Raw genomic sequence first — 27,886 nt, 5'->3', positions numbered from 1 at the left:
CAGTTGCCACATGACCTGGGGTTTCCTATTTGTGGTAGCGGAAGACTGTTGAACCCATAAACTCCATTGTAATGGTCACAGAGAGGAGCTTGTCTAATGGCTAAAGCACAGACCTGGGTATTGAGAGCTCTGCATGTTATTTCCAGCTTTGCTACAGGGTTAGTGTATGATGCTGGGCAAGTCAATAGCGAGACAACTTACTCTCCTGGATCTCATCTGGCTATGACAGAGTCTTTTAATCTTGAATTAATTTAAAAGGTTGCTAATGACTCTGTTTTCTAGGTGTTTGGTAATTACTTAACAATTGTGTTTTTCCCTTTGTTTGGTGATCAAGCAGAGAGGGGGGTGGGGCAGGACAAAGCTCCTGTACCCCATATGTCTTTATGGTGCTTCTGAACCAGGGTGGCCAAAGGGCAACTCAAGGCCCCAAGCAGCCTGTGGAGTCCTAATGTGCTTCCCACAACTGCCCTTCCCCTGTAACTGTCTGGTAAGGGCAAAGCAGATGGGCCATAGATTTTACAGCTGGTGAATGTAAACAACAAGCTGTCTCTCAAGGAAGATATGAGTGTGAACAAACACTATTGGTTGTGTTTCCATCTAGCTCCAAGTGCAAAACCTTATGCAAAATAGTTGTAAATCTCTGGATCCTGGCAAGTTGCCAACCTGGACTTTCCTGGGAACAGCCTGCTGAGGGAAATGTCTCCCAGTCCCAGGGAATCCTTCCAGGGAACAGAGTAGCACATCACCCAGAGGAGGAAAGAGAAAAGCCTCTATCTCTGGAAAAGTTATATGACATATAGCTGCAAAGATTTCTTGATAAGAAAGTTGCCGTGACCCTTCATGGTCTGTATTTCTAGAGGCTGGTGCTATCTGAAAAGGTGTGGATGCAACTGATACATATAGGTGAACTCTGAGCCAATTAAGTGCAACAGACAAAGCATATACTGTAGTTTATCTGATTCAAGTCCTGCCTGACCCATGGAGCCTCCATTTGGCCTCTGCTTCTCCTCACATCTGCCTTCCAGAATTCAGAACAGACTTTACCAGCCCTTGGTGACGATTGCCAAGAAGAATCCTTTTTCAATTGACAGTGGATGAGATTGTGTTTTAATGAGTAAGGTTACGCTTGGGGGCTGGAAAAGCCATTGTAAGTTCATACCAATTAGAACTACAAACAATTTAAATCTTCTAGTCCATTCCTTCCCACATGTCCTCAGGGACTTGTGCAGAAATGTTCCCTATAATATATTCTCCCATGCTCTACTTCTGTTCTTATGACTCAAGGGATGGAGCTTCCACTATGTCTTTGGGGAGCCTATTCCACAGCTTAATAGACGTCAACATTAGGAAATATTTCCAGGTATTTAACTGAAATTTACTTTTGTGGAGCACCACAAATTCCCAGGTCATGAGTTTTAAGCCTATGGGAAACTATCTGGTTCCCATGTGGAAAGCAGCTGAGAATATGTAGTATGCTAGGGGGCTGCAGGGGCAAGTAAAGAAGACGGGTGTGGGGCAGTGAAGGTTTTAATACCAGAGAGGCAAGGCAAGTCAGGTATCTTGTCTGGAATGAGTCCTGCTTTGGCAGGGAGCTGGACATATCTTTTCCAGCTCTGATTTCAATGATTCTGTAAGTCCCATCTTCTCTCTCATCCTTTGCTATTGGAAACTCTCACAGATCCTCACAACCTGCCCTTTTCACTTAACCTGCCTCCTGCTACCAGTCTCCAACCTAGAGAGAAGGGTGGATGGGAATTAAAAACAAAGCATCAGTCCCAGTAAAAGGAAGTGTAAAGAAAGGTACAAGTAAAATGTTAAATGTCTGAGTGGACATGGGCCTGAAATGGGGTTTGGTGAGGCTGGAGAGGGGGCATCTTATCAAACAGACGCTAAATTGACAGAGAAACTGCCCAAGAGATCAAAGCTCAAGAGGACCACAGAAATACCCCTCTGGGCCTAACTTTAGCTAAAAGTACTTTGGGGATGTGTTGCTTGCTCTCTGATGATAAGGTCTCAATCTCATATTTTTTAGCATCTTTGGATGTACAGATTATTAAAACAGAGTCTGTAGATTCATGCTGCATAAAGAGAGGGACTTACATTCAATATACTTTTTATATGTCTTTCTTTTATCAAGTGGGTCTAAGTGCCTCATTTCTTTCTGAACACAGATTGCTCAGAAGCCTCCCCTCCCTCTTTCTGCAGCTTAGGTCATTCTCATTCATGTTCGGGGCAAGGGGGCAGTGTCCATTCTCTTGGTGAAAGGGAAAGGGTGGTGTGGGGAAAACATGACTTTTATGGCATTTGGGAGAGAGGGAGAACAGAAAAACTGAACATGACTTGTACTTTTCCGGTGTACTGTAAGAGTTAAATCATTCACTACAAATGGTGTGATGCAGCAGGCTTCCTAATCCTGCTGATACAAAGCATAGATCTGTCGTGACACTGTCCTCTCTCATTATCACTCACATCCCAGTCTCTAGTCATGGGACAAAGTTCACTCTCCTCACAGTTTCAGTTTTGACTGGTGAGGCTTTTTAAACCAAGCAGCAGTCATCCCACTCTTTAGATGAGTTTGGACATCTTCCATGGATTTTACAGAAGTGGAAATCTCACTTGTGGCGAGGGCCCAAAGTAGCTGGTGAGGCTCCAGGTAGTAAGTGTACTTCCCCCTCCAAACCCCCCCCAAAAGTAGATCATATTTTTAAAGTACAAAAACTAGGATGTTATGGTCAGGGTATCACAGCAAAGCATTTTAGTGGGGGATAAGGGAGGTTTGTGGGCAGTGGAAAGACAAAGAGATACCCTCTTCCCCTTCCCCTTTCAGAATGAAAAACTGGGACACTTTACACTAAGGGGTTGGGTGGGAAAAAAACACATGTATCCCTCTATCACCCCCTATCATCTTCCCTACTGTGTCCACCACCCACACACATGCCTCACCAATTCATCCACATCTTCATTCATAACCACTCTCTTTCCCTGCACTCAGTCTTACCAGTCCTGACTGCTCCCTTCCCAGTTCAAAACCTCCCCAAACCTCCCCAGCTCTCTCCAACCTCCACCAACTCAGAACCTGCCCACTCATACACCCCTCTTCCTTCCAGGCTGAGAAGCCTGCCTCATTGCATCAACCTCTTCACAGCTCAGAACCACTCCCTCAGTGCCAATCTCTCTCCCACCCAGTACCCCCCAGGCCCAGAACATCACACCCTGTGCACAAACAAACACACAAAACTGTCCAGGCTCAGAACTCTTTCCTCTTGTACCTGACACACACCACTACCACCAGAATTAGAAACCTCCCCTACTTCTTATTAGATCTGAAGAAGCAGGAGCAGAGGCAGTGAGGAAGGGCTGTGGCAGTAGGGAGTGATATGCTCTCAATTAACTTCATACAAACCTGCATTCCCTTCTCCTTCTTCTACTGGATAGCCCATGTGCTGTATGGACTACAATGGCTGGCAACTACAAGAAACACGTGTACCCAGCCCTATATTTTGTCTCTGTAGGTAGCCTTACTGCAGCCTCTATATGTATTCGCAGCTCTGTGCCTTCTCCCTTTGCCCTCAAGTACTCCCCTAGTGGTAGCCAGGTGTACTGCAGCCTCCAGGGGTTTACAGAAGCACCACCCCCACCAGGAGTCCCTATGCAGTACATCAGCCACACTACACACTTATAGCATCAGTAATGGAGCTTTGGCCCAATAGCTCCTAGCAACCAGCTGCACCTGGACCTCCCCAGACCATGGTAGACAAGCAGCACAGTAGTTAGGTAGCACACGAAATGGTCCAGTACAAATTGATACCTCAGCGCTGCGAAGCACCCCTTCTCAGAAAGAGGATCCTTTGGAGCCAGTCCCAGTGTGTATTAGTGAACAAAATGCTCTGTGCCTTGCTCTCTGGAGACTGGATGCTCAACAGTTAAAGTTCTACAAACACACAGGGAACAACATCCCATCTCATAAAACACATTTAGCTCCAGGTGAGAAAAACTGGCACCCACCACTCACAGCAGACAGTGCAATTTGGAGGCGGTGTTTCCCTCTAATTAGTTGGCATTTGCCATAACAGCTATTATGTTTCTGGTTATAAAGTCCTGAGGACAATGGTTCTTTATTTCCTACCAAAAATAGTGAGTTACTATTTATTCCCAGCCACACCTCTGCTCTCTCTAATTCACATTGAAAGAAGGTATAACTGAGTGCGGTGATGGGAAACGTTTGATTATTTGGTCATAAATTAAGACAGCCAAAACCTTCAATTATTTTTTACTATATATCCTGCATTCAGATGTTTACCTATTTCTCTAAAAGTGCCCAGATAAATATTTCCTCTCTGAACATGAACAGAAGCTCAAAGCTGTTTGAAACCAGAGACTAATGGGCGGGTGTGTGCCTCAAATTACACTCGCTAAGCCAGACTCTGAGTTAGGTAAAAATGGTGTAAATAGAGTGATTCCAATGGGCCAGATTTATGCCTGGGGTAACTCCATTGCAGAGTTATTCTGGATTTCAACTGGTGTACCTGACATCAGAATCTAGCCCAATTCTTGTACCTTTGCACTTGTATGCTACCCCTGCTGTATTAGCAAGTTGGAATCCTAATATTGGAGCTCTGATGAGAGGATCCCAATATGCCAGACTGCAAATCCTGGTATTATTGCACTTGTGTGTAAGTGTCACTGAACACAGAGGCTGGGAATGTAAATTTTGCTACTAGTGTGCTGGTATGTAACCCTGAAGGCCAGATGTTGATCTCAGTTACACCAGTGTAAATCTGCTAAATTTGAAGCTCCTCCAAATTTATACTAGTATAAATGAAAACAGACTCTGGTCCCGAATATGGAAACTAATATCTAGAACCTATTGCACTGTGAATGTGAAGTCTGATATTCATACCTTTGAGTGTGAATCCTAATGCACTCTGAATGTGTATCCTATTAAGGCCGCCACCCCCCTCCCCTGGAGCACCAGCGGTGGTCTCAGCTGCACACTGGTACCCCTGCCCCAGGACAGCCATGGCCCCCCCAGAATCTCCTCTCCAAACTACCCAAGATTTAGTCCAGGATATATAGTACATAATCCAAAATGTCACTGGCCTATGGATCTGCATTCCCTAACCAGACTTCTTTGCATCTTGGAACATAAGAATAGCCATACTGGGTCAGACCAAAAGTCCATCTAACCCAGTAGCCTGTCTTCCAACAAAAACAATGAGGAGTCCTTGTGGCATCTTATTGATGAAGTGGGTTTTAGCCCACAAAAGCTTATGCCCAAATAAATTTGTTAGTCTCTAAGGTGCCACAAGGACTGTTGTTTTTGCTGATACAGACTAACATGAAACCTGAAACCACTCTGAAACCTGTCTTCCAAAAGTGGCCAATGCCAGGTGCCCCAGAGGGAATGAGGGAAGGTGTCTGTTTCACTAGAGGGTGTAGGGAGAAAGATGTCATGCCCTGGGCTCTGGAGAGGGGATGTACATTGGGAGGGATGTAGACATGCTTGGCTTCTTACAGGAAGTTTAAACCCCAATGGGGAGGTGTCTCTGTAAGGGAATGGAGGCCCAGGCAAGTGGGGGGCTCTGGGTGTGCCCCTCGGGGGCAGGGGGGTCCAGGATTGGGGACTGAATGTGTCCAGGAGATCTCGGTCTGTAGAGGATGTAGCCCCTGGGGGCGGGGGAATCCCAGGCTGGCGATGTAGTGGAATCCTGGGCTGTAGAGAAGGTATCCCCTGGGGCGAGGAGATCCCAGGCTCTGGGAGACGGGAGTCCCCGGGGATCCCAGGCTCTGTGTAGCTGCGCACCGCGCGAGGCGGGGCGGGCTCGGGGGCTGGCGCAGGGCGTGGGGGAGGCGGGGCGGAGGCTGCCGGAGCCCCCGGGATCTGCTTGCTGAGCTCCGGCCCCTGCACTCGGCATCGCAGCTGCCACAAACCGGCTGAAAGTTAAGTTCGGTCCCAGCCGCTGCAGGGAGAAGAGTCTGGGGCAGCCCCAGCGCGGCCAGGGCAGAGCGAGAGAGCGGGTCCCGGGGAGCAGCCCCCCTCCAGCGGCGCAGCTGAGCGAGGAGCCGGGCACTGGGGGCGCCAAAGTCTGCTGGGACAGGGGGGCTCGGCTGAGCCTCGGATTTAAAGACTAAAGGGCAGCGAGAGCCGGTGGGCCCCGGGGGCAGGTGCGTCTCCTCCTGGTCCCCTGACATTGCAGCGGCCGTCCCTGTGCCCGGGAACAGGACTCACCTGCTGCCTGCGGAGTCAGGGTTGGGAGCTGCAGCCTGACAGGGAGCCACCAGATGCCGGTAGGAGGCGGCTGGGCTGAGCAGGGGCGAGCGAGGGTTGGGATGGGGCTTGCCAGTGCTCCTGTTATGCTGGCCGGAGGGTGTCACAGACATGGGCAGACCCGGGGGCTCTGGGCTCAGCCACCCCCACCTCCTGACGCTTTCCTGGTGCCTTAATCCCCCTTCGCCCCGGGGAGGGGCAGGCTGGCTGGCTGGCCGTCAGCCCGCGTCCGGGGGCTCTGGCCGGCCCCTTCCCCTTCTCCGGCCCAGCCTCTTGGTGCCGAGCCCCAGGCACTGGGGCGGGCTGTAAATCCGAGGAGCAGTCCCAGGGCCGGGTGCCGCTGAGGGGGTGGGAGCGGGAACTCCGCCCGGCCGTCTGTCGGGCTGGGGGCACCGGGCAGGAGCGGGATCAGCAGAGGGAAAGGGGCAGGCAGCTGTTTCTGGGCCAAAAGCAGGTTGGATGGGGCTGGCGGGGGGGAAGCGGCCCCTCTCCCTGAGGCGGCAATGGTGGAGCCTTGCGCCGTTCCCCTCCTGGAACAAAGCTGGAGCTGCTGCTGGTGTGGGGGCAGGAAACCTCCCCCCGGCCCTGCCTGCTCCCTTAGCTTTGTTGTGTCCTCTCCAGCTCGCCGCCAACCCCGGCAGCAGGCAGGTGAGGGGCAGGGCTTCCCGGGCCCCGCGCTGCTGGCGGGAGGAGCTGCCCCTCGGGTGTGCTGCTGGGGAGTTGGATTTGTGGGTCGGGGTCTCTCGCTGAGGAGCGCGCTGCTCAGATCTGGCCCCGCGTCCCCAGCCTAGTTTGCCGTGGCCCAGACGCCCTGGGTGGGCGCGAAACTTTCTGTCACTTTGTGCTCTCCGAACTGGCGTCTGAACGTTGTGTTGGGAGCTGCGGGGTAACGGGAGCCGGCCGCGGCCCTGGAAAGGGCCTCCTCTGGTCTGAGCCCTCCCCGACTGAGTCTCTCGACTTGCGATTGCTCGAGGCATCTTCGAAAACTGGACACCAGGAGCAGGAAGGTGTCTGGCATTCTGGGAGGCCTGAACCTCCAGTGGGTGGTGTTGCTGTACATTTAAATCTGGGGGGAAAGGTACCAAACTGAGAGTCCTGGAGACTAAGGTCCTTTCTCCACAGCCGGGCTCTAGCACTACTGCCTTTCTCCCACCTTGTCTGTCAGTGTGCCCCTGTCCTGGTGAGAGAATTCCGATTCTGTGACTAATTCAATCATCGGCTCTCTGCTGGGACAGACGCATCAGATATAGTGGTTTTTATGCTCAGTATATTTGAATACCGGCACCTGGACTAAGGCTGCTGACTGATTTTACTAGGTTATAGCTTTCAGTTATGACAAAGGAGGTGGATTTGAATTGGTGACCTAGAAGTGGAAAGGCTGTATATGCCATTGCTTATCCTGCTGAGCAAGCCCATCCTCCTGTCAATGTCTGTTGGGCAGACTAAGTCCGCCTTGTGCCTATGTCATGGTTTATGCATGCAAGCATATAAACCCTGAGGTTGTGCTTTTGGGGGGCTTTTTGTTTGGGGTTGGGTTGTTGTTGGGTTGTTTTTTTTTTTTTTGTCTTCCTCTGCAGCTTGGGACACAGATCACTTGGTGGTTTGAACTAGAGTAAATGGTGGATTCTCTGTAACTTAATGTCTTTAAATCAGGATCTGAGAACTTCAGTAACTCAACCAGAGGTTATGCGCCTATTGCAGGAGTGGGTGGGTGAGGTTCTGTTGCCTTCAATGTGCAGGATGTCTGACTAGATGGTCACAATGGTCCCTTCTGACCTTAAAGTTTATGAGTCTGCATGGGAACACACACAAACTCCTGAATGAGAGGAAATTGACACCTGTGCACCCCCTCACTCTCCTCATAGAATCATAGGACTGGAAGGGACCTCAAGAGGTCATCTAGTTCGGTCCCCTGCACTCATGGCAGGACTAAGTATTATTTAGACCAGCCCTGACAGATGTTTGTCTAACTTGGTCTTAAAAATCTCCAATGATGGAGATTCCACAACCTCCCTAGGCAATTTATTCCAGTGCTTAACCACCCTGATAATTAGGAAGTTTTTTCTAACCTCCAACCTAAACCTCCCTTGCTGCAATTTAAGCCCATTGCTTCTTGTCCTATCCTCAGAGGTTAAGAAGAACAATTTTTCTCCCTCCTCCTTGTAAAAACCTTTTATGTACTTGAAAACTGTTATCATGTCCCCTCTCAGTCTTCTCTTTTCCAGACTGAACAAGCCCAATTTTTTCAGTCTTTCCTCATAGGTCATCTTTTCTAGACCTTTAATCATTTTTGTTGCTCTTCTCTGGACTTTCTCCAATTTGTCCACATCTTTCCTGAAATGTGTCTCCCAGAACTGGACCCAATACTCCAGTTGAGGTCTAATCAGCACAGAGTAGAGCAGAAGAATTACATAAGAACATAAGAATGGCCATACTGGGTCAAACCAAAGGTCCATCCAGCCCAGTATCCTGTCTACCGACAGTGGCTAATGCCAGGTGTCCCAGAGGGAGTGAACCTAACAGGTAATGATCAAGTGATCTCGCTCCTGCCATCCATCTCCACCGAGGCTAGGGCCACCATTCCTTACCCATCCTGACTAATAGCCATTAATGGACTTAACCTCCATGGATTTATCCAGTTCTCTTTTAAACCCTGTTATAGTCCTAGCCTTCACAACCTCCTCAGGCAAGGAGTTCCACAGGTTGAGTGAAGAAGAACTTCCTCTTATTTGTTTTAAACCTGCTACCCATTCATTTCATTTGGTGGCCCCTAGTTACTTCTCGTGTCTTCCTTACAACACTCCTGCTAATACATCCCAGAATGATGTACATCCATGCACACACCCTTTTTGTGTATACATTAGAATACAAACATACATATGTCTGTTCTTGCACACACATCAACATGATGACATCATCATGCATCAGTGTTCCCTTTCTCTCCTGCACCAGCTTCACAAGTGCACCAACACACGCTTTCTACAAGCACCATTGTACTGACAGCTTATGTGCTTGCGTGCACCAACATAGTCCCATCTCTTTCATGTATGCCAACACACATGCTCCCAAAACTATGCCCACTAGAACTCTCAATCTCTTGTGCATAAATATGTGTAATAGCTTTCATATGCCTGAGTACCAACACCCGTGTTTAGTCTTATCCTGACATTGTACAAGAACACTAATTCTCTTGTGCAATGTCACATGTTTATTTGCACAAAATCTCTTACTCCAAACTTGATTGAATGTGTACACAACACACTTGTTCCCCCACCTCTGCATAGAATTTGTGGGTGTGCACATGCACATACTTTTACACATGTACACCTCACTCCTTTCTCACATGCACACTAGCACTGGCATACACAGGCGTGTGCCCACACACTCCTCTTCTCTCCTAGGCTTGCAAGTGTGGATGCTCACACCTGCACCAACACACACATTCTCATGTGAACCAATTCTTTCTGTGTCACACAGAACAACACTGCACATACCAGTGTTCATGCTCCTACCTGCTCCAATTCTTCCTCTCTTGCTCACTCAAAGAACTCTTATATATGCCCGTCAACATGTTCCTTGCATGTGCCAACACACTTATGCTTACCAGTATAATCTATCTCCCCCCATCCAATGTATACATGGGTACATATGTTTTCTAACATATGCACTTGTGCACACATATACACTCTCTTTTGTGCTGGGACATACTCTTTTACACACATTGATCTCTCTCCCCCCTCCAGTTTCATATGAGCCTTGGTGAATAAATAATCTCAGGCATGCACATGTGCAGGGACACACAAGCTCTCTTTCCCTTTGCACATCTGTATAGGCATCCCCTTACTCTACCCAGTATGCATGGGTGCATGGACACTGGCAGTACCCTGTTCTTCATAGAATCATAGAATATCAGGTTTGGAAGGGACCTCAGGAGGTCATCTAGTCCAACCCCCTGCTCAAAAGCAGGACCCATCCCCAATTAAATCATCCCAGCCAGGGCTTTGTCAAGCCTGACCTTAAAAACTTCTAAGGAAGGAGATTCCACCACCTCCCTAGGCAGTTTACATTTATAGACTTTCTCACCCATGTGCACAGACAGTCTTGCTCTTACACTCTCTTCCTCATGCATGCACTTATTTATGCACACTGGCCATGCACTGGTCATCTGAAATGGCTGTCATATTGTCATAGCACTTTTTGCTTGCTGGCACATGTCCATCCTCTATCACATACATAAGTTTTGTTTTAAAAGGGGAGAGAAACAAAGTGCATGTCCTTTAGAAAAAAGAAAATAAAGACACAGGCCTGACTAAGTTTACAAAGTTCTGGAGGGGTTAATAAAGTAGAAGGGGATGGGAGGAAAAGAGAGAGGTTCTTTTTTACACTACTGTCCTAGTCATCATCTTATATGAAATAAGGTGGCATTTCTTTATATACCAAGCGTTGCCAATATATGGAATAAATTACCAAGTGTGGCAGAAACTAGTGTATGTTACAATTTATTTTTCTTCTTTTAAAGAAATTAGACAAGTATACAGAAGGAAAACCATTGTGAGGTCCAACTGCCAATTCAGAGTGTGAGGCAAAATTGGATAGGCAAGCTGGCCTCTCTCCATCTGTGGATTTCCTGTGCTCCCAGGCTCCATCTCACATGTGTGTTTTTATGCCCAGGAGTGTCAGCGAGGGATTCCTTCCTGTTGGAAAGTAGTTTCCCCCTAGCTCACTTTGTAGCTGTAATATTAGCACCCTCTTCTCTTTAAACATGCCCTGAATTCACCTTCTTTCTAAGATAAATATCATATGCGGTACTTAAAACTACAGTGTCTTCACGTTATTAATCCCCGCCTCAGTATTGACGTTGAAAGGATTTTACAGTCTAGTTCACTTCATTACTGCCAACTTCAAATATTTGAAAAATCTTAAATCAAGCCCCCAAAATGTGTGATTGCCTTAAAAATCATGTGCTTCTTTTAAATTGGGGTTCTTTTTATTTCCCTTCCGGGTTTTTGTTTTGTTTTTGTTTTTTGAGATTTTGGAGTGTGCAAAGAATATTTTCAAGGTTTTTTTCCTGAAACTGCAAGGTCTAAAAACTTACCTTTTACATGAAAGCTGAGATTCTCATGTAATTACTTGTCTACAGGAGCTGAGGCTCTTAGTAAAATGCCAAATATTGTGAGACGTCCAAAAATTCACAAGAGTTAGCAATTCTGTTACTCTTCACCTTTAATGCTCTTTCCATTTCACTCTGTATAAGAAGGCTGGTAAGTTTCACATTCTGTACAGTTCTTCTGCACTACTGTGATGCTGTTGGATTTGCAGAAATGCAGGAGAGCAAATCATCAGAAATAGCCTGTTTATTGAAATCAATATAAACATATTTCTATTAATTAGGATTTTTTCTATTTGTTTAAAGCAAAACTTAAGCGTAAGTTGAGTAACAGTGTCACTTAACCCATTTCAAAATAACTTGGGAACACACAACAAGCACTTCAGTAATCCTTTTAAAATCAGGATTCAAATAGCCAAAACTTTCAAGGCAGAACAATTTGTACTAACTGCAGCTCATATTTTTATTGAGAAGGGACATAAACTTGTTGATAAAAGGGATTCAGACTTTGCTGAAAAATTGGAGAAGGTGCAGAGAAGAGACACAAAAATGGTTTGTGGGCTGGAGAAAGTACTTTACAGTGAGAGACTTAAGGAGTTCAGTCTGTTTAGCTTATCAAACAGAAGATTAAGGGATGACTTGACTATGATGTATATGTACCTTCGTGGGGGGAAAATCGCAGGTACTATATTGCTATTTAATTTATCAGAGAAAGGCATCCCAAGAAACTATGGCTGGAAATTAAACACAGACATTCAGATTAGATTTAAGACACAAATTTTTAATGGTGAGGATGATTAACCATTGGAACAAACTACCAAGGGGGAAATGGTGGATTCTCCATTTCTTAAAATCTTCAGATCAAGACTGGATGCCTTTCTGAAGATATGCTTTAGCCAAACACAAGTTATTGGTCTCTACAGGAGTAACTGGATGAAATTCTATGGCCTGTATTTTACAGGAAATTAGACTAGATGATCTGATGGCCCCTTCTGACATCCCAATCTAGAAAACTTATGTGAACTTTTCTGTGTATAATGAGGTGGAGTGATGGGGCAGCCGGAAGCAGATTGTCATTATTTAGCACAGCAGTTTCACATTTCACAGAGTAGCTATATAAATCTTATATTTATAAAATACCTTTCATCCCAAAGTGCTTTCCAAGATGAAACTAATACATGCTACAAGCTATATATACATAGGGCTCACTTAATTTATCCTTGGAAGTGCAGCCACCTCTACAGTAAAACATGGTAGCTTTTTAACAGTCTAAACCACATTTAAACAACATTGACTATTTAAGGACAGGAATTGAAAAATACCATATCTGGTTGAAGCTATAGGAGAATTTAGATGAGGAGAATCTAATTATTTAGTTGGAATTTGGCTGGAATAAGAAGAATTTAAACCCTTACAAAAAGTATCACAAATAGCCAAGCCTCTAGTTTTACATCTCATCTGAAAGATGGCACCCACAGCAATGCAGGGCCTTAACTCCAGGTTGTGGTATCAGGTTTGAATTAAGCGGTAGAGGGGAAAGCACTGCCTACTGAATTGTCAGCATCACCTCCTACATCTCCTTGGATGGTTTTCTATAGGCACTTTGCTCTCAGCATTGCAGCTATGTTCAGACTGCAATTTCACACGGACACACCCCTGAAAAGCCTTTCCATTTAATATGAAAACCACGTGGAGGGGCTGGGAATGCCTAGAATAATGGGGAAGAAGTGCTCAGATTGTCAGTCTGTGCCATAACTTCATATTCGGTGATTCTCTAGGCTGCAGATTCTTACCCTTCAGTGGTTTTGCTGTGGGTGCTCCTCTTGGTACCCAGCAAAAGCAGATGGCTAGGTCTGTGTGAATCCCATCTCTTCTACTGTGTATGTTTACCTCTCTAAATATAACTCCTCAGCCAGTCTCATGCATCCCAGACTGACCTGTTCTCTTGTGGTTGAGCTGTGGGTCTGGCTCTTGCTGCAGTATTTCCTGGCTGCTTTGGGCTCATGGTTTGCAGCTCAGTCCCTCTCTCAAACAGATATAAGTTAGACACTCATTCTCTCTAGGACTTTGGGAAGCCAATTCTCCCTGTTCCTAGGTTTTATTTTTAAACCTGGAGGTTCAATGAGAAGCCTAACAGTTCTAAGGAGTGGAGGGTCCCTATTCCTACCCCACCCCCCTCCCATTGCTCACTCCTTCTCTGAATATATACAATATAGTGGGCTTCAGGAAACCTCTTGTCTGCCAGTTACAATCCACACAGTTTATGCTGCAACTCTGATCGTTCCCAGAGATCAGGCATGCTGAGGCAATCCTTAAAGGGACAGTGTCTCTCTTTAAACCTCTGTCAGAATCTCAGAGATGGGGTTGGCAGATATTTTCCACTTTATGCCTTTTCTATTTCTATTTTGTTTAGAGTTTGCTTCCTTTCAGTTTGCTGTAGTTTTTAATTTACTTGGGAAAACATTTATATACACCTCAGCCTTTGAAGAGCGGAGAAGAGAGGAGTGAAGTGGGGAAGGGAAGGACATAATTCACTGCTGTGTTGAATTAATTTGTTTTAAAATCCTATTCCAGAGACTAGCCCTGACAGTCCAACCCTGCAGCCCTTACATATCTAAAGAAGGACTGAAAGATGAAATCATTAGTGCCTTGCACACCCATGCAAGAGACTCTTGATTGATTTAGCCTACCACATGAAAGAAACGGTTTCATTCCTGGCACGGTAGACTAGAACTCCTTGAGCTAACCCAATGGCCTTGTGGTTAGTGCTGTTGTATTTGGAGTAGAGGTAATTAAGGTTGACGTTTCCAAAAGGGACTGTTGATTTTTGGGTGGTTCTAATTTTGAGTTGTCTGACTTAAGGCACTTTAAAAGGGCCTGATTTTCAGAGGTGAGGGGTCAACACTTTCTGAAAATCAGGTCCCTGTAAGTTATCCAAAATTGGTTCCCCAAAATTATTAGTCACTTTTGAAAATTTTAGCTGAAGAGTCTAAAGCAGTGGTTTTCAACTCGTGGTCTGCAGACTATGTCTAAGGGGTCCATGAAAGGTTGTCATGACCATAGAACAGTGGTTTTCAACCTGTGGTCCACGGACCTCCATTCAACATTTTTTAGGAGTCTTCAAATGAAAAAAGATTGAAAACTACTGGTCTAAAGGAGAATCAGAAAAACTGTTTGTCATTGAGAGAGATTAATTCAACTACACACAAGCAAGAATGCTGAAGTGATTTCTAATGAGGAGAGACTAGTTCAGATCAAAACTCTCAGAACTCTTGACTACATGACCCTCCTGCAAGGATATTCAATTAGAACAAACTGTCAGATCAGTAAGCAGATCAGTAGGCAGATCAGTAATCTGTGTCCAGACACTGTTGCATACAACGTTTAAAGGTGACCTAAAAAAGAAATAAAATGTGTTGCTCTCTGATGTATAAAAAAGAGCTGCTTGCTTTTTACCTTAAATCTAGAAGTGTCAAGACTTTCTTGGATTTGTTGGAGGCTTTTTAGTCTAAGATGTTTATTGCAAGTTGTTACATCTTAACTGAAGGGCTGAGAGATTGAATATTTAATAAAGTAATTGTTTTCCCAAGTGTTCTTTAGTTGTTGGGATTATGTAGGCATTAACAAAAGCAAACAGAAACCAGTGTTTTTAAACAGTCTGACTATAATTCTCTTTCTTTGTCAATTGTTTAACTTTTAGTATTAATTTCTTATGTGTTATGTCACAGTTTCACTAGTTCATAACCATAGCATCTTCAAGATAGACAAGATCTGACTTTTAAAGAAAAAAACAAGAGGATTTTCTTAGTTGGTCACAAAAGCATTCAGACCTTCTTCCTACATAATAGAATAGTGAAAGGATACAAACCCAAATTTGTCTTACTTGGAAGTTTGCTTTTAAAAGCAGTTTAATTATTTCATGGGTGTTATATACTACACTTCTAATTTTCTGAAATCTTGTTTTACACTCAACATAGAGAGTGGATACAATTAACAAATAACATTAAATTACATAGTATTTTTCTTTTACAAATTTAGCCAATCTAGCTGACCCACCCATTCATTCTAATCTTGCAGGATCTGGGCTTGGTACAATGTCATGGTTTTATTCAGTTACTATGCTGACATTTTCATTTTTGTGTCTTTTTTGGAAAGATTTGGAATGTCCCAACTAGATACTATCACTTCAGACTCTACACAACCTTGGGTTCTAACAACTTAAGTAAAGTTTTATGGTCAGCTATCAGGTTTAGTACATTCTACCATACAGGTGTTCATGGAATTTCATTATTCTGTACACTGCACCTTAAGGGCTATTAGTTGAGCATAAATACTAGTTCTTGTCAGGGCGTAGGATGTGTATACAATAGACTTCTCCCTGTCATTGTGTAATCCGAGTGAGATCACAGTTCCCACTCCAACGAGGAGGTCTCACAAACCAGCATTACAGGAAAAAAGTGGAGTCAGATGGTTCTTATACCTGTGCACCTGTGTCACATTCTTTTTGCCATTTCTACCTTTTAACAATTCGGTTAGATGTTTTAACAGTTTAGAGGAGTATAAGGTGACTTCAGCAATCACGTATTAATGCCAGGAAAGCTTGCAACTGGATAACTTTATTAAGTGCCGGTACTAGCTGTATAGGTTCCATTTTTTCTTTAACTGGATGGATTTCTTCAGTATCAACTCTGTGTCCTAAGAAAACTGCACTGTCCTGAAAAAAAGAGTCACTTGCTTGTCTTTACTGAGCTTCAGAATATTTTTGCACTACTGCTTCCAAATTATGTAAATACATTTCTGTGGTTCTTCATAACTAGAGTAACATTCAGAGAGCTTACTAACCACTTGCACTTTCTGGTCCATAATAAAAGCTCTGGTACATTAACTTGGCCCGAAGGGAACGTGTTAGACTAAGGCCTTGCCTTGACCAGAAAAATGATGATGAAGTTTAGGTCAGGCTTAGACAACATGAACTATCTAAACCCCACTTAAACGCAACCACTTGTCCTAGTGTAGATGCAGGGTAACACCTCCAGATAAGTTTTAGCAGGTTGAGTTAAGGCCTAGACTTGAGCTAAAGATGTTACCCTGAATCTGCACTAGGAGAAATGGCTAACATCCTACACTAGGAGAAATGGCTAACATCTTTAGCTCAAGTCTAGGCCTTAACTCAGCCTGATAAAACTGATCTGAAGGTGTTACCCTGCATCTACCCTAGCACAAGTGGTTGAGTTTAGGTGAGGTTTACAGAGATTTAGGGTTTCCAGCCCTCCCAGTTTTGCCAGGAGTCTCCTGGAACCAGGCTCTATCTCCCCGAGGCCACCGATGCCAAACCAGAAGATTTTAGGCCGCTAAAAGTCCAACGGTGCGGGGGGCTAAGGCAGGCTCCCTGCCTGCCCTGACCCCCCGGCACTCCTGGAGGTGGCCAGCACATTCCCCTGACCCCTGGGAGGAGAGGGAGTATCCGTGCGCTGCCCGTGCCCCAAGCACCGACTCCGCAGCTCCCATTAGCTGGGAACTACGGCCAATAGGAGCTGCGGCAGCAGTGCCTGCAGGTGCGGGCAGCACGTGGAGCCCCCTGTCCCCCGCAGGGGCCACAGGGACATGCTGGCCACTTCCAGGAGCAGCACGCGGAGGGGGCGATGCATGGAGCTCCCTGGCCCCACTTACCTCGAGCGGCTCCCAATTGGCAGTGCAGCAGGGCTAAGGCAGGCTGCCCTGGCAGCTCACGTTGGCTGCAGTTCCCTGCGGGACCTGGGAGCTCCAGAGTCAGTGCTCAGGGTGCTGGCAACGCGTGGAGACCCCTGCCCCCTAGGGATGTGCCGACTGCTTCTAGCACAGAACCTGGGCAGGCAGGGAGCCTGCCTTAACCCCACTGCGTCGCCAACTGGGAGCTGCCCAAGGTAAGCACCATCCGGCCAGAGCCCACACTCCTCACCCCCTCCCACACCCCAACCCTCTGCCCCACCCCTAAGCCCCCTCCTGTACCCAAACTCCCTCCCAGAGCCCGTACCTCCTCCCACACACCCCATCCCCTGCCCCAGGCCTGAGCCCCCTCCCGGGGCCTGCACGCAACATCCCCTCCCCCCACCCCTGCCCCAGGCCTGAGTCCCCCGCAAACACCCAAACTCCCTCCCAAAGCATGCACCCCAACCCCCCTGTCCCAGCCCAGAGTCCCTTCTCACACTCCAAATCTCTTGGCCCCAGCCCAGAGAAAGTGAATGAGGGTGGGGAAGAGGGAGGGAGGGGTGGGTGGAGTGAGCAGGGCGGGGCCTCGAAGAAGGGGCAGGGCCTTGGGGAAGGGAGGAGGGCAAGGGTGTTTGGGTTTGTGCGATTAGACAGTTGGGAACCCTAAAGAGATTCCATTTTCTGACCAGCTCTACGAAAGTGTATTCCCACTGGTTCTTCTGGTTGACTATTCCAATGGTTTTGTGTGTGATGACTTGTAATTCATTGCAAATTGAATTCTTGGTTGTGTCCACATGGTTGGTTTGGAGAGGCTGAGAAAAGTTAATTTTTCTTACTCTGCTTTGCGCATTCAAATTAATATCCAGAATTCTTACCTAAAATAAATTTTCCTTCTAAACTGTGGTTGTTAATTCACTATGCAGCTTCCTGCTGCATACTCCATATACAAATTAGATCTCTGCTATTCTTCCAATGTAGTTAGACATCTCATGTGGAAGCTGGGTGTTTTAAACCTATGATCTGAGACAATCTTTTGCTTGGCTGTTGTCCAAACAGACACTCTTGAAAACTACCATACATCTTCTAGCTAAGAAGACACATACACAAAAAAAACCCAAAACACCTTTGGTCCCACTACTGCCAGGAACTTTTTCTGCCAGGCCCTGTACCATTTGTTTCTAAAAACTCTTTCGGGTTCTCCCCAGAATTGCTAACACTCTGTTCTGAAGCTGCATCAAAGCACAATCCAGACCAACCTCTGAAACAAGTCATTTCTTTCTTTGTTTTGCATTGCTTTGTTCTCGCTCCTCTTCTAAAATGCAATTGGTCCAACTTTTTATCACCAACCTATTGTGTTTGGAGTAAAGACAACTGAAAATTCAGAGGCCAGATTCACAAACAATTGTGTGATATCTATTCATCTACACCAAAAGGACGCATGTTCTTGAAGGAGGAAAGACCAGTTCTCACAGAAATGTCCCCTGTGTATTTCTCTGGCAAGACTATTACAAACATTACATCATTGGAACAGACCAGTAAAGCTAGGTGAATATCTCAAACATTTCCACTAATACTTTCTAGAATTAAAAAAATTGAATTCAGGTTGATTGTTTTTGTACAATTTTGTATGTGATCTCCATTAATGTTTTAGCAAATGAGTTTACTGGCAGGAACATTCATAGAAACAGTACGTTATAAGCAAATAGACAGTGGTGATGGAATTTGTATTTTGAAGTTATAAATGCAAATATTTGCATCAGAAACCTGATTCCAAGAGTTGCATTGCTCCATTTGAGGAACAGAAACCATACCTGTCAACTGTGTGTTCAATCAAAGCTAATCAAGTAGCTGAATTTCACTTATCATGTACTGGCAACAAAATGTTCACAATCAATCTATATACCAGGAATTATTTGTAGGAATTCGCTGTCAAGTAATTTTGGATGGTAAAATTTGAGAAATTTGTAAATTGCTGTTGAAAAATTGCAAATTATTCACTCAGCTCTACGGATCAGTGATCTTAAGGCAGGGCACTGTTACCTAGCAATTTCTAAGGCCTGCTTAACTCTTAGATTTGTCATGTACACTAGAAGTTCCCTATTTTCCCATATGGAAGACCCTGATTCATTTCCCACCACAGTCTGGTCTTTTGTTCTAGGGCCATGACGGCAGCCCACATGGTCAGGGTTCTGTGATTAGTAACAAATCCTGGTTCATCTGGGCACATTGGATCATTCCAGACCAATGCTCACTTCTCACCCCTGGCTGGCTCGGGAGTAGATTTGACAAGCGGTGGAAAAGTTTGTGTTCAGCCTTCATGGTATAAAAGGTCACTGCAATCCAGGTCAGAAGGGAAGAGGAGGGAGACTAGGCTATCTCCATGGAAGACAGTCCCTCCCCCACAAAAATCCACTTTTATTGTCACAGGAAAGACTTGGTAAAGTTCTGTCTTTCTCAACAGTCCTTGTATAACCCATACCTGCTTGCAGTGGCACTCTGTCCCCTCTAGTTGTTCCTAGACATCTAGAGATTGATGAGTCTGCTACAGTCTTGGTTAAGAGGCAGGTGGCTTTTAGCTCATGCAGTAGAGATTCATATACTAAGCTTCAACGGTTCAATCCCACTCGCCAACAGCTGGGGTCTGTGGACGTTACACTTGCACTTGAGGTCTGATTGAGTTGCTAAAGCCCTTTGGCACAATGGCCATACTCATTTCCAAGCCCTGTCATAGCTTCTATTTGAGAACAAGGAGTGACAAGAAAAACTACTCTGCATTTACACTAAAACCTCTCCATTCAATCATGCCCTGCCTAGTCCTGCCTTGAATTGAAGAGTTCCCCTCAATGGGGTGGAGGGTTCCCTTAAACTTCAGTGAGGTCACTCATGTGAGTCAGAGTGGCAGGCTGGGGCCCTTAGTTTGGTGCCTTTGTTGAGTGGAGAGAGAGCGGCCTTGTTCACGCAGCAACAGAGACAGGTCTTGAGTGTTCCACGTGCCCCGACATCCAGATTCACTTCCAATAGATAATGGGTTATTTTCCAGATTGAACAATTTTAAACAAAAAGGGACTTTTTTTTTCTAATGTCTATTTTATTTTCAAATGACCAAGAAAAATTCTTGGTCATTTGAAAATAATGGTAAGGCTGTCAATCCAAAAATCTTAGGCTTTCTGATTCCCATTGTACTGTAGGTAGGAGCACTTTCCATAAAGGCAGGGCTGCACCTTCCTATATACAGAGAAAAACTACAATCTAAAACAGAGATTCCTCCAAACTGGAAAGCCCCTCTTATATTGCCCTCTCCTCCCTGCCTTTAACATGGTTTAAAGTATAAACTGTCACAATATAGGATTGCAGCTTCTTTATTCCTGCCCCGCCCCCCCCCCCCATCTTTACATTTGGGCTGATATGGAGAAAGGAAGAATGGTCCAGTAGTCGGAGAATTAGCCTGGGACTTGGGAACCCTGGGTTCGGTTCCCTGTGGAAACGTGAGCAAATCACTTAAGGACATTCAGTTCCCCATCTGTACAATGGGGATAATAGCACTTCCCCACCTCACCAGTGTGTTATGGGATAAATACATTTAAAAGAGTGTGAGGTGTTCAAATATTATGGACACAGGGACATCTAAGTAACTTAATTGGGGACTTCTGATGCAGTCCTCTCTCCACCCACTCTCCCCTCAAATCTTACAGGACTGCTGTAGATATAGGGCACTGTGAGGGGCAGGGGTCCCCTCAAGACCCCACATCAGGTCCTTGTACTTTCTCTCCCCCCCCAGGTCCCAGCTGACAACCAAGGGATTCTTGGAACAAACAGACAAAAAAGACAAGTCCTCTCCCCTCTTTCTTCCCTTATGGGAGAGGGGAGTCCATGGGAAATTGAAAAAAAGCAAGGGTCACCTGGAATTCAGGCACTATTCCCTGGTCAGCCCTTTGAACTTATAGAATCATAGAATCATAGAATATAAGGGTTGGAAGGGACCCCAGAAGGTCATCTAGTCCAACCCCCTGCTCGAAGCAGGACCAATTCCCAGTTAAATCATCCCAGCCAGGGCTTTGTCAAGCCTGACCTTAAAAACCTCTAAGGAAGGAGATTCTACCACCTCCCTAGGTAACGCATTCCGGTGTTTCACCACCCTCTTAGTGAAAAAGTTTTTCCTAATATCCAATCTAAACCTCCCCCACTGCAGCTTGAGACCATTACTCCTCGTTCTGTCATCTGCTACCATTGAGAACAGTCTAGAGCCATCCTTTTTGGAACCCCCTTTCAGGTAGTTGAAAGCAGCTATCAAATCCCCCCTCATTCTTCTCTTCTGCAGGCTAAACAATCCCAGCTCCCTCAGCCTCTCCTCATAACTCATGTGTTCCAGACCCCTAATCATTTTTGTTGCCCTTCGCTGGACTCTCTCCAATTTATCCACATCCTTCTTGAAGTGTGGGGCCCAAAACTGGACACAGTACTCCAGATGAGGCCTCACCAATGTCGAATAGAGGGGAACGATCACGTCCCTCGATCTGCTCGCTATGCCCCTACTTATACATCCCAAAATGCCATTGGCCTTCTTGGCAACAAGGGCACACTGCTGACTCATATCCAGCTTCTCGTCCACTGTCACCCCTAGGTACTTTTCCGCAGAACTGCTGCCTAGTCATTCGGTCCCTAGTCTGTAGCTGTGCATTGGGTTCTTCCGTCCTAAGTGCAGGACCCTGCACTTATCCTTATTGAACCTCATCAGATTTCTTTTGGCCCAATCCTCCAATTTGTCTAGGTCCTTCTGTATCCTATCCCTCCCCTCCAGCGTATCTACCACTCCTCCCAGTTTAGTATCATCCGCAAATTTGCTGAGAGTGCAATCCACACCATCCTCCAGATCATTTATGAAGATATTGAACAAAACCGGCCCCAGGACCGACCCTTGGGGCACTCCACTTGATACCGGCTGCCAACTAGACATGGAGCCATTGATAACTACCCGTTGAGCCCGACAATCTAGCCAGCTTTCTACCCACCTTATAGTGCATTCATCCAGCCCATACTTCCTTAACTTGCTGACAAGAATACTGTGGGAGACCGTGTCAAAAGCTTTGCTAAAGTCAAGAAACAATACATCCACTGCTTTCCCTTCATCCACAGAACCAGTAATCTCATCATAAAAGGCGATTAGATTAGTCGGGCATGACCTTCCCTTGGTGAATCCATGCTGGCTGTTCCTGATCACTTTCCTCTCATGCAAGTGCTTCAGGATTGATTCTTTGAGGACCTGCTCCATGATTTTTCCAGGGACTGAGGTGAGGCTGACTGGCCTGTAGTTCCCAGGATCCTCCTTCTTCCCTTTTTTAAAGATTGGCACTACATTAGCCTTTTTCCAGTCATCCGGGACTTCCCCCGTTCGCCACGAGTTTTCAAAGATAATGGCCAATGGCTCTGCAATCACAGCCGCCAATTCCTTCAGCACTCTCGGATGCAACTCGTCTGGCCCCATGGACTTGTGCACGTCCAGCTTTTCTAAATAGTCCCTAACCACCTCTATCTCCACAGAGGGCTGGCCATCTCTTCCCCATTTTGCGATGCCCAGCGCAGCAGTCTGGGAGCTGTTGGTCTACCCAGGGTCTACCCAGGGTCTACTGCCAGCCCCTCCTCATGGGGCATGTTGATGTGAGGCTGGGTAGTGCAGCTTCAGGAGCAGTGTTGTTGGTGTCTCCCTCTTGGCAGGCCTGTCCCAACTGTCCAAGGCAGGGCAACCGCCTCCCTGTTCACCATCCCTTCCTGTGGCAGGTTTTCCCTTTTAAGCTCCCCCTCCAGGCACAGCAAGCCTTGCAGGTGTGCCTGGTTGGTGTTGAGCAGGCCCAGAGGAGTTCCTTAGTCCCCGCTCTGTCTTAGTGAGGGTGTGCCCCTTCACAGGAACAAATCTGCTATATAGATCAATTAAAACTACTGCTTTCCAGGGTGTCCTCACAAGTCCTGGGTTCATTGGCTGACCTGAAGATGAATACTGCCTCGTGGTTCAAGTTCCTTGTTTTCTAAAACAAAACAAAACCAACTAACCAAACCAACAAAGAAAACCCCACCATACTGAACAGCAGAAGTAACAGACCTTTCTGCTAGATTCCTACCTTAGTTCTGCTCAACCATTTGTACCCCACGCTGCATTTTGGGAAGGGCGTTCATCAAGCTAAGTATATCTACCTTCTCCTTAAAATGCGGTGTGGGGCACAGCGTTGTTTGGTTGAGTTAATGTAGAACCTAAGGTGAGAAGCTAGCTTTAATTTTCAGCCTTGGGTTGGATTCACTGGTCAGTCGACTCACACAGGATTTTTAAGTTCAGATCAGCAGCTTGTCTTTGAAGAGGGACATAAAACCTACTTTTTAAATAAAAAAACAAACTAATTTTAGCTACAAAAATAAAATTGAGACAGCCATATTTTTCTTGCTTAACAACCAATAAGAACGAAGAGTTGTCTTTGGACAAGTCACCTTAGAAAAACAAAAGTTCATAGCTTAAACACATTGGCTCACTGGGTACAGAAGTTGGTACGATACTAAGTATAATTCTAGATAGAAAGAGCTGCAATCATGACAACAAACTCTCCTGGAGTCCTTGGATTTGCTGTTGTATTCGGACACAGAAATGTATATGTCTAAGAAATCCATAAAGACAGTCGATGAAGTGAAGTGGATTGTCAGCAAAAGATGTTTACAAATTTACACTTTTTAGGCCTGATTCTGATCTCTATTTCTTCTCTTTTTTAGCTGAGTGACTCATGATTGACACTGCTGTGAGAAGAGCATCAAGCTCTGTGTTTGGCTGTCTTGTTGGCACACACAATATGTTTAAAAATCAAACTATCCCATATACGGCTTTATTTTTATCCCAAGGTTCTGATGATGTGTAACCCACAAAACTGAAACTTTCCTTTGTGTTTCTACAGTGCCTAGTACACTGGGGGCCTCTGGATACTATTGCAATACCAATAATAAACTGGAGAACTCCTCACTAAAACAACACAAACCTATAAAACTAGATTTCTCTAGAAGGTGTCAGTTGTTAGAGCAGGGGACTGGGAATCAGGACTCCTGGGTTCTATTCCAAGTTCTCTGACCTTGGACAAATCTGTATACTTCATTTTTCCCATATGTAAAGCCTGCCTCATAACGGCAATGCAAATGAATGTCTGTGAGGTGGTGCAGAAAGTGCAGAGTATTATCATTATTATCTAGCTGGGTGCTGTTTATACTCTCTATAACATAGTGTTGTTGAGAGGAGAGGCTGTGACATTTTTCTTCAGCCCTTATCACAGACTGTGGCTATCCTGTCTCTTTGGCCATCCTGTCCTGTCCTCTTTGCTGCTGTTAGGGAGGGCAGCTAATGAATTAATAGTCTTTAGCAGACATTATTTTACAAACTGATCAGCTCTGTCTCTTGCATTTTCTGTTCTTTAGTTCTAAATAATAATGCTTAGCACTTTACATCTGGAAAGTGAAGTGAAAACTAATTAATCTTCACAACCCCTTTTAGTAGGTATTATCATTCATATTTTATAGATGGGGAAACCAAATCATAGAAAAGTTAAGTGACTTGCTCAAGGTCATATGCTGAAGCCTGGTCTACACTTAAAAATTAGATCATCCTAGTTACATCTCAGGGCTCTGAAAAATTTTGCGCCCAGTGCAATATTGTAAGATCAACCTAACCCATAGTGTAGCTTTGGCTAGGCAGATGGAAGAATTCTAGTGTTTCTTGGAAAAGTGGATTTACTACATTGAAAGACAAACCCTTTCCTTTGCTGTGGGAAGTGTCTACGCTATAGTGCTGCAGTGCAGAGGTGGCATATGGAGGGGCATGCGGGATCATGTGCCCCTCCTCCCATTGTTCGGTCATATAGTGTGGCCAGGTTCCCACCCTGTGGGACATCTGAGCCTGCAAACTGTGCCCAGCAGGGAGAGGCAGAAGGAACAGCTGGGAGCTACAGGGAGGGGCCACTACTTTCTGGGTGGTTTTTTGTGACTTGAGCTGTGCTGGGGTTGTGCCCCCCCCACACACACACACACTATCAGCAGGTACGGGTCATCTCAGCTGCAGCGGCAGAGCTGCGGTGACATAGCTGAGACACTGTAGTTCCCATAGTGTAGACATACACAGAGTCACTGGCAGAGGCGTACCTGGCTCCTCTGATTCCAGCAGTGAAAACTGAAATTAGCGGAATCAGTCAACACCTCTGGAACAATGGACATCTTATGTACAATCCCACAGCACCGAGTAATAGTGCTATAGTTAAGTATTAACTTTGGCAACAATCTGATGCTTTGTCCTGCCAATAAAGCTATTGACATGGAAACTAGCATCTGAGCCCTTGCCTGTCTGAAGGTAATTGGTGGGTTTTGGAGTTTTGGTCTTTAGATCAGGGTTCCAGCATATTGACACTGAGGTCATGGTTTGGGATCCAGGGAGAGACACACGGAGATGCACCACGAGGATAATCTCTTTTGGATTCTGAGACCCAAAACTATTGTTTCCCATCCTGGTCAGCCAGGCCCTTCCTCATGAGGGGATACAGAGTACCAGACAGTACAAAGGAGCAGTGTGGGCAGGAAAATCAGTGTGATCTACACCCACCCCCTCATCCTGACCCCCTATGCAAATATGCACAAAAAACAATGGGTAGATTTTTTAAAAGCCACTGCTCTTCTTTTCATTCCTACAGGGGCCTGTCAGTGGCCATGAGAATGGGTCATGCATACAGGGCAGCAGTTATAAGGCGCAACCTAAGATTAGGACAGCACTCCACTCAGCCATGAGAGCATTAGCAGCTGTCACCAAAGGATCTCTACCCAGGGCAACATGTAGCCTTCTGGTGAGTGGGGAGGAGGAATAAAACAAGAAAGAAGGTAACTGGGATTTAAAAGTAAAAGAGAAAATGGAGAGAAAAAGGAGTGATGTGGCAACTGATCTGGGGGCAGGGTGCAAGAGAATACAGGGGCCATCATTACTACACTCTTATACCAGTGGTGAATGTAGGATAAATACCCAGCCTGTGTGTGGCAGGGCAGGGTAGAGCACAGGAGGAGTTAACACAAAAAGTTGGGACCCACTGCTGTAAGCAGAGCTTTGGAGCGGAGCCCGCGGAGCAGCTCCGGAGCAGTGGAGCTGCAGGTTTTTGCCTGGAGCAAGAGCGGAACCAGAGCACAGCTCCAAAGCCCTGGCTGTAAGCTCTCTCCTCTCGGTACTAACTTCCCCGTCTATGTTTTGCTCCCCACTCCTCCTGCTCTGTCATCTCAGGCTATAATTCCCTAAATTAAGCAAGATGGGACTAGGTTAGTACTCCAGGTAGGAAACATCAAAGGAAAACCCACAGTCTGAGGAAGTGATGCATGAAATGCCCTTTTCTCTGTTAGCATTGAACCAATGTCCCAACAGGGAGCTAGGAGGTACTGTGCTGTTGGAGGGTGCCATCATTCACATGGGATGTAAAAATAGGGGCCTGACCAATTGTTGTCATTAAAGATGCCGGGGCACTTTTCACAAAAATAGGGTTGTTAATCCCTAATATCTTGCCCAAAATCCAATATGGGTAATTACACAGTCCCCCTAAACTCCTGTAGTTTCAAGTAAGTATTCTTCACTTCCTAATTTATTGTGTCATGTACTATTAAGCAGCTGCTGTGCTCCACCTCAGGAATAGCTGCATTACACCAGTGGGTAAAATGATCCTGACCTGTACAATTTGTAATGGAATTATCGAGTGCTTTGGGATCTTTAGATGGAAGGTGCTATTTAATGATCAGTGTTATAATGGTTTTATATACCCAGGGTTCACTATGTGAGAGCCGAAAGCTGGTAGCCTGTAACTGACCATTGCTCACACGCCATCTCCCAGCCCAGACAGGGCCAGGAGGGTTCTCAGTCTTCATCTGGGAGCCTCCCTAACTGTGTCTCAACTATCTGAGCATATGGAGACACAATCTACAGAGAACTGTAATAGGACATGCCTATCCACCCCACAAGTCTCCAAAAATGAGTATCTGTGATGTTCACTAATGAGTGGTTGTGGGACTTCACAGCTGGGACTGTTGCACTTATTTCTCAGCAGAGAATAAGGTTTGTGCCTTGCCGCTGTATTTCCTTTTCCTGGCATTGGCTGACATGGAACAGCAGGGCATTGTCTCTCTCGCAGTAGTGTGAACTGCAACGTGAAAGGGTCTGGTGCAATACCATGCTGCTCCATTTCTCCCTTTTTCTGTTGCCTGACCCTTAGATCTGCTCATCAGATGAAGAGAGGCCAATAGGGCATGGAGATGCACTGGATCTGTTCCGTTTAAGGACTAATGGGATCTGTGCCAGAGTAGGACACGTTTCTTCTGGCCATGCCATAGCAAAAAATAAAAAAAATTTAAAAAGTTGCAGAAATAGAAGGATTCAGGTACAAGTGACAAAAATGCTAAGAGGTATCGAGAGACTAAAAAGATTAAGAGTATGTAAATTAGAGAGAAGATGAGTAAGTGCGGACATGACAGAAGTACACCGATTAATGAGAAGTAAACCAGGCATTCCTGTATATATTTTTAAATAATACGAAGACAAGAGAACATTCAGTGAAACTGAAATGCAATAAATTTGACATAGGTAAAATTTAAATACTTTCTTACACAACACATAATTAACATGTGGAACTCATTGCTACTAGATGTCAGTGAGGTCAAGAACTTTAGTACGATTCAGAGAGGATTAGATATTTATATAGATAATAATATGATCCACAGTTATGAATTTTAGGCTATCTATTATAAGGAATATCAACACTTCTTCTTCAAGACATTTTCCCTAG

The 27,886-nt window shown here is 45.5% G+C and overlaps 1 protein-coding gene across 2 annotated transcripts in view; it reads left to right on the top strand.

The window, feature by feature from the left end:
* The first annotated feature begins 5,886 nt into the window (after positions 1 to 5,886).
* Positions 5,887 to 27,886, top strand: part of WNT5B (Wnt family member 5B) — a 99,292-nt gene continuing 77,292 nt past the window's right edge. The window contains exon 1 of one of the 2 annotated variants that reach the window (XM_048828701.2): positions 5,887 to 6,288. In XM_048828701.2, the coding sequence (XP_048684658.1) occupies positions 6,283 to 6,288 (6 nt within the window). In that variant the 5' untranslated portion in view covers positions 5,887 to 6,282. The remainder of the gene's footprint in view (positions 6,289 to 27,886) is intronic. The other variant, XM_048828711.2, reaches the window with a different exon arrangement.

This window comes from Caretta caretta, chromosome 1 (assembly GCF_965140235.1).
Source record: "Caretta caretta isolate rCarCar2 chromosome 1, rCarCar1.hap1, whole genome shotgun sequence".
Classification (NCBI taxonomy): Eukaryota; Metazoa; Chordata; order Testudines; family Cheloniidae; genus Caretta; species Caretta caretta.
This window is presented reverse-complemented; position numbering and strand designations above follow the sequence as displayed.